This window comes from Silene latifolia, chromosome 9 (genome assembly GCF_048544455.1).
Source record: "Silene latifolia isolate original U9 population chromosome 9, ASM4854445v1, whole genome shotgun sequence".
NCBI lineage: Eukaryota > Viridiplantae > Streptophyta > Magnoliopsida > Caryophyllales > Caryophyllaceae > Silene > Silene latifolia.
Genome location: NC_133534.1, coordinates 202,156,966 through 202,164,694, shown reverse-complemented (window position 1 = coordinate 202,164,694; position 7,729 = coordinate 202,156,966). Strand labels below are relative to the sequence as shown.

General features: G+C 35.8%; 1 protein-coding gene across 1 annotated transcript in view; it reads left to right on the top strand.

Moving 5' to 3' along the window:
- Nucleotides 1-3,058: 3,058 nt before the first annotated feature.
- Nucleotides 3,059-7,729, top strand: part of LOC141600358 (uncharacterized) — a 30,086-nt gene continuing 25,415 nt past the window's right edge. Inside the window, exons 1-2 of the mRNA XM_074420582.1 lie at nucleotides 3,059-3,215; nucleotides 3,330-3,390. Coding sequence (XP_074276683.1) covers nucleotides 3,352-3,390 — 39 coding nt within the window. The 5' untranslated portion in view covers nucleotides 3,059-3,215; nucleotides 3,330-3,351. The remainder of the gene's footprint in view (nucleotides 3,216-3,329; nucleotides 3,391-7,729) is intronic.

Sequence of the window (7,729 nt, the reverse complement as noted above, 5' to 3'; positions counted from 1 at the left end):
AAAGGGTGAAATTTAGAAGCATATGAAGCTAAGTGTTCTCCGGTAGTGTAGGCGATGTCCATAAATTGAGTAGCATTTAAACCCTTTTTTTTTTACAAACGACATACACATGTGAACATGGATACTTGTATGTTTGGAACTTGTTACAAGTACATGTCATCTTGGATAAATCAACGGTGTGCAAATGGTTACCATGTAACATGGGTTGTGAACCTCTACGTGTTGTGACTTGGTACACCCCTCCAACATGGTCAAAAGCTACAAGCTTATGGTATGCTCCTTTTTTGCAATTTTCCTCCAACAAAGTTGTGATCTTCAGACTATAATGAAGCCCCTTCATCAACCGTTTCCTTGCAAACTCACGTCGCTCAACAAAGTATGCATTAACTCTAAAAAATACACACTTTACGAGTGTCGTTACGGGTAGAAAACGTGCTCCTTTAAGAACATTATTAAATGCCTCTGCCAAGTTAGTAGTCAATATTCCATATCTATGTCCACCCATGGCAAATTGACCACTTCTCTATTCCTATTTCAATAACATATTGTTGTGCCTCTCTATTCAACTCACCTAGGCAATGAAATCCTATGTCAAACTTCTTGTTTTGTAATTGCATTGCCGTTGACCCAAATTAAACATTTCTTTCACTGCATTATTTCTAAATCTTGTATTAACATTTGAAGCCAAATGACGAATGCAAACTCTATGATAAGCATACGGCTCCTCCCACCCACTACCAACTTCACTCATTGCTTTCATAATCCCTTTGTGTCTATCGGAAATGACACACAACCCACTTCTTTTGGTAACAAATACTCTTATGCAAGACATAAACCAAGGCCAACTATCGGTATTTTCGGCTTCAACAATAGCAAAAGCAACCGGGAAAATTTGGTTATTGGCATCAATTGACATAGCTGTCAAAATAGTTCCCTTGAACTTTCCATATAAGTGAGTTCCATCAATGCTTAAAACTGGCCGACAATGTTCAAAGCCATCAATACATGGTTTAAATGCTCAAAAAACACGCTTGAATGTTTGCACATTTGGGTTCATTGTTGGTGTTGTATAAAATTGGACAATAGTGCCAGGATTAGATTCTTTTAAGCCTTGCATGAAACGAGGTAGCAACTCATATGATTTATCCCAATCTCCAAATATTTTCTCAATTGCTCTTTATTTTGCATTCCAAGCTTTGGTGTATGAAATTGTGTAACCATACTTATCTAAAATATAAGTAACAACAGAGTTTACTTTATATCCCTAATCTCCCTCAACAAGGTTACGAATCTCATGACTTATGAATGCTCGTTTCAAATTCATGTGGTCTTGAGTTACCATGTCACAAACACAAGACTCGTCATGAGGACCTTTGTATGTGACAATGGTAAAAATTTCAGAATGAAAGTCTTTTTGTGTAGCCCTTAACCGCCAATTACATGGTGTAGGAGACCGGCCACATTTGAAGGTAATAGTATTAGGCCTTGATTCGGCAACTTTGAAAAATTGATTTGCTTTAACACAATATGATGTCACCTCATCGCTAAGTGAAGCTTTGTTTGGGAAAACTAGTCTAACCGCAAACTCTTTCCCTTGTTCATATCTTACCATATTTTCCCAAGTTTTCCAGCTATTCAATTCATCCTCATCTAATTGATCAATCTTATTAAACTCAACAATGGGAGCACTAGCAAAGACAAGATCATCATCACCATCTTCTTCATTTGCCAACAAATTCTCATCAAGTATTGTCAATTCCTCATCAATCTCATCACCTTCTAAGTTACCATAAAATTCCCCATCATTTACGTCATTAGTTTCAAGTGAAACAAATTGAGCAACATCATCTAGCCTAATACTTGGTGTAGGAGTGACAATTTGACTAGTGGAAACTTCTACAAATATGTCCATTGAAGGAGCATGTGAATGACGAATTCTTGCCCATAACGCTTTAAAGGCTCCCTCATTATTAAGGGGTACAATTTTGAAACACCCAGCACTTGGAAATTTCATCATCACCCTCAATTGAGTACCCAAACTTTGAACGCCGATTCCCTTATATATCTCTTCAACTAATTCAAGACATGTCATTTTTGTACTAAGCTAGAATAAAACATTGATTCCCTCCTCTATAAGTTACACATCCATTTTGCTCCAACACTTCTCCATCCCAATAACAAATAAGAGGAAAATCACAAATTTCCATTCTATGCAAGAAAATTGAACAAATTTAGTATAAATCAACGAACTATAACCTAATTTCCCTACAATACATATATAAACAACAATTAAAATGCAAAAATCGTTCATCTTAATTAGGGTTTCGAAATTTGGGGTTTTTTAGACAAGCTTAAATTAACATATATAAGTTGTAGATCAAAGCACAAAACAACATAATTACCAACAATGAAGACAAATTAATCAAATCTACCTTCAAAAGATGAAATTAAATAAGTTAAAAGGATTAAATTACCTTGCTAATTAGGTAGAATGTTTAATTTGAAAAGCAAACCCAATATTACGCCGGAGACACGCCGGAGATTCGCCGGAGAGGAGAGTGGGGTGAGGAAAAAATGAGAGAAGTGAGGATTGTAGCGTCGCACTTAGGGTGTTTGTGAGGATGAGATGGTGAATGGTTTGTATTTTGTGGTAGAAAGTGACGGAAATAGGAATTTGTTAAAAAAAAAGGGAATATGAGGAAACACGCCATACGTATTGACGTGTTTTGTTTGCTTCACTTATTTAGCTACTGACTTGGATGGAATTTTGGACTGCTGAAACACGCCATATCTAATGGCGTGTTCTCTGAACTAAACACGCCAATACGTATGGCGTGTTTAAACCCCACACAGGCTCGTAAAAACCGAGCCTACGTGGACACCATTTCGATAATTATTTTCAAATCGGACCCAAAACGACAATTATTTTATTTTTCAGTATTATTTCAAAAACGGATTCGTTAACAACACACAAACCACCACCAATAACCATATACTATATTTCACGGGATGTCGCGTCACTTGTTCATATCCGTGTCCATATGTGTTTCAGCGCCACCTAGAACCAAAGGTGTGAGCCTGTGATTTCATTTCTGTAGCTTACGTGGATCGGCTCTTACCAACAAACACATTAGACTCCTCTTGTCTTGTGCCCCTCCTCTCTTCCCCCGCTTTCTCGAACAAATCTATTGATCTTTTGTGCTTGGATTCTTCAGGTGTGTCATCATTTTTTAGGGTTTCATCATCTCTTCATTATTCCTTTCTACCACATTTCCTTTGTTTGCAATTCTTGCAACCTTGTTTAATTAGCTTTCTTCACGCACTTTCAGATCTGATTTTCGCTATTTCACAATGTTTTGGCGTATGGCGGGTTTGTCCACTGCTTCTCCGGTAACTTCCTACTCTTCTTTTGCTCCAATTTTTCGACATGTCCGTCTTAAGGGAGACCAACTCTACGTATTATTGCTTGTCTGTCAAACTTTAATCTCCTATTAATCTACGAGTATTTATTATTATGAATCATCTGATCAGTGAATCTCCGGTGTTTTGAATACGAGTACTATCTTGTCTAGACTGTTTCTTAGTTGTATGAATGAAAAAAAAACGTTGCTTTAACTTTGTTTTCTACTAGATTAGGAAACAACCACCTTGTGGCAATATTTGGAGAAATATCCAAATATTGTTCAGTAAAGTTGTTTGATTTTATGCTCAATTCCCTTCTATGTCAACACTAGAATTGTTGCATTCAGGAAATGCACAAATTTAACTAAAAACTTCGAAAATCTCAACCGCCGGGGGCGAGGCCCCCGCTAGCCTCCCTAGCTCCACCACTGGCTATGTGGATAAAATATTAATGTTTACACCTGTTTTGCTTATTATTTATTCCTAGGAGATCTTCATCTATAGTGCTTAAGGTTGCAGTGAAGGTTGGTGAAATTTGCCACAGAGTTATTTCCATGATGGGTTTCATTTACCTTAAATTTACCCGTATTGATATGAGTAAATGTTTCTAGCCTTAGGATTTTCAGATTTTGAAATTACGCCTTGAGATCGATTTGAACAGTAGCTGGACTAATACTTGTGTCATTTACGTTGATAATTTTGTCATATTTCTCTGTGGTTTGTCGGCCTTGAGCACTGTGTTATATTGATATACGAATTCCATTTAATATTGATATATGTATAGATATAAATAATGCCTGAATTGGTAAATATATGAGGTATTGGTATCTTGCGGTAACAGTCACGAAATTGCGACATGACGGGTCGCAGCTAATGTGGTAGTAATTTCAAAAATGTTTACAAAATGCATTTCTTTTTAATTCTTCAGCTGTAAAATTGGAAATTAGTTTTTCATGTTTGTTGTTTATATTTCTCTTGGGTGACCTCATTTTTCACGAACATACATTGCTTGCAAATTCTGTATTTTTGTTTGCCAATATTCTTTCTTGAAACTAATTGTGAGAAAGTTCATGTTAACACTAATGAAGAAGCACAATATTTTGTATATATATGGAACTAACACACTCTTGTAAATTATTCATTCTGTTCATATCAATACAAATCACATGTTTAGTTACTTCTCTCTCCTCAGCAAATATCTCCTGTTATCTTCTTCATCAAGCTTCCTCTAATGGCTTCCTCATTCTTCATCAATGGAGTCTTGTCATCCTGTGTCATTATTTCACACTAATAGGCTTTGTATATTAAGCCACCTTATTTATGTTAAATTGTAGTTGACGTTTTGAATTATCTGTTACATTTTGGACTAATGTTTCCTTCTTTGTGGCATTGTGCAATTAGAAATACATAATAGTAGTCTAGAATTCGGGGTAAAATATTTATTGACCAACATTCACCTATTTTGATCCACTTGTTGATACTTTTGGGGGAAAATTTGGGGGGTTTATGCTTTAGGGTAAGATATATATAGATATGATATGGGGTATGATATGATAGCAGAAGCGTATTTATGAATGTGGCTTGCCTATGCGTTTGTAGTTGAAGGTCAGAAAACCAGTAACAAAGAAGACATTTTATGTGTTTTCTTGTTGTGAAATTATATGGAAATGCTGTGTAATGAGAGGCTACGAGACGATTGAAGCTATGTTACTTCGATTTTTCGTGCCACAATTAAGGATATGGGTATGTAATCTTTACCTAACGCTTACCAATCCGACACTTGTCCTTGCTGAGGCAAAAGGAGAGTTCTGAATGACAAAAGTAGAGAAGGGGATGGGTATATGAAGCATATGCTATGATTTTTGACTAGTTTTAGCCTCATGTTTCAGTTATCTCTCCTTTTAACTTTAGTAACTAAATACATCATGTTTTCAATGAATTTTATGTCGTCAAGGTGTATTCGCATTATTGGACAAGGTTCCCATATCTTAAAATTTGAGTTGTACCGAGTCCAATACTTGAATAGTACTCGTGTGAGTCCTGAGTTTCAGTAACATAGCTCAACATAGATGGAACTAAAAACAATCAAACAAGTACTCCCTACGTCCCGGTCAATAGTTTACACTTTCCTATTTAAGGTGTATCAGTCAATAGTTAACACCATGTGAGTGGGGACCATTACATTTCCTCCTCATTTCAAGTTGCTTTTGATTTTTTTAATAATTATAAACTCATTCCTCTCTCCTTACCTTAATAGTTGTGTATAAAGCAATGGTAGGCTATTGACCGGGACGGAGGGAGTAGTAATGAAATGATTTTTGACCGAAGAGTTGAAAAAAAATTGCTCAAGGGCTGAAAACGAAATTGAAAAATCAGTATGTGGATGAGAGTCAAGACTAAACCAAGAACGCTACTTAGTGGACATGTTGAAATATTAGAATAAAAGAACAGGTAACTGGATGCCTAGATTAGCCTCTTTGACGATAACACAGCTTTGTTGATTCTGCATAATGCTTCATCTCAAGACCACGAGGCACAATGAATATAATAATTTTCTGCCTTTTTTTTTTTTTTTTTTTTTTGTATTTATGGTTTTTTAACTAATTGGGTAGAGATTGCTTCATAAATAAATGTTCACAACAGAAACATAACTATTAGAATCAAGACAACCTAACAAAAGCAATGACTCTTTCATCCTAAGCTCAACGTTCAATGCATCATATTTCGTCTAACATCTTAGAAACTAGAAAGGGTTAAAGCCGCAATGGTGTAACAGTTAATGATATAGAGCCAACTTTGATTTATGTGACCAAATACTCTCATCTTGACATGAACTCTATAGACTAACATTGACAAAAATTGAAACAAAATCCAACTTTAACCCTATGTAAGTGAAGACGATTGAGACAATCTTTCTCACCCTTGAAGCTTATTTAGATCCCTATGAAAGTAGATACTTCGAGTGTGCTGATCTTCTTAAAAAACAAAAACCTAACTAGTCTATGACAAAAACTCAAATTTAAGACTAAAAGAGAATAGATATAACTAGTAGTATGGTCTAAAATTAATTGTAGGGCTTACAATGGCCAAAATTGGTTGATAGTGGCCCCTTGAAGATGAAGATAAGACTTAGGTTTGTTTTTGAGAGGATACGGTATTTTGTAGAGAGAATAATTGCTATTCAGTGGAAAAGTACTAAGTGTATTTGTGGAATGTTCGTTGTACGTTCTCAACACTTGCCTAATACCTGCACCTCTGTTTTCATTCTTTTGGTTTGCTTTAAAGATTTTGTCTTATGATGACTGTGGAGTTGTATTGTCAGCATCAGACATTTGTATGTTCTTTCGTAATGTGTAGATGGATTTGATTTTAATGGTGGTGGGTTATTTTGTTTCAGACTTTCGGTCCTATTGAGTGTTTGCGTTGACCTTTATGCTTATTTGACCTTTGTGAGCATATATTGAGGTTCTTTGGTGGATATACAAAAGTTCTGCATATACCAACTCGATGCTGCGTAGAAACAACTTTTTTAGGTTTAAGCAAGAAGCAATTCTTAAGTGATAGCGTTTTAGAAGGCTTATCTTTGTTATACACTCCTGATTATACTCCATTTTTCATGTCCATTTTCTTTTGACTGAATTAGTAGTACAGATTCCTTTGACAAAGTAGTAGTTATTTAAATCTATTGAGCTTTTAGCCATGGGCACCTGTTTTCCCCATGCAACATCTTACATATTTGTAAGTTTCATATTCGGTGGTTTAGAGTGACTCTGCAATGACATTACAATCTTTGATGATACATTAGTGGAGAAGTATGACCTGATTAGCTTCTCTTGCCAGATAAGGCTTCGGTAGAATGTTTCTTCCCAAATTTCAACTTTACGTGACACAAGGTTTTCTAATGATGTATATCTTTCACTCCGAAAAAGATAATGATGAACATATGGCCAATTCTGTCCATAGCAAGTCATGGATTTTCACAAATGGCTGTGTTTTACCACTATTATACTCTGTGTCTTAATCTGACTTCCCATTATGTGTGACATTGGCCCTTGAACATAAGTATGATGCTTGGACACTTCTTAAGCCAAAACACTATGAATTTCATCAAAATGGCGGAGTTCAACACTCGTACACACACTCGTGTTGGCCACTTTCAACCGAGTCTAGTAACATAGGTTTTTCGTAAACTATAGGTCACCCTGGTATTCCTGTTTGAATGGAGGAAATTAAGGAGATGAAACATCTATGCTTGATTTTGGGAGCTGTGCACCTCTTGCATCTAGTCCTTTCAGCCAATTGTGTAAGGAAGTTCTACTTTAAAAAA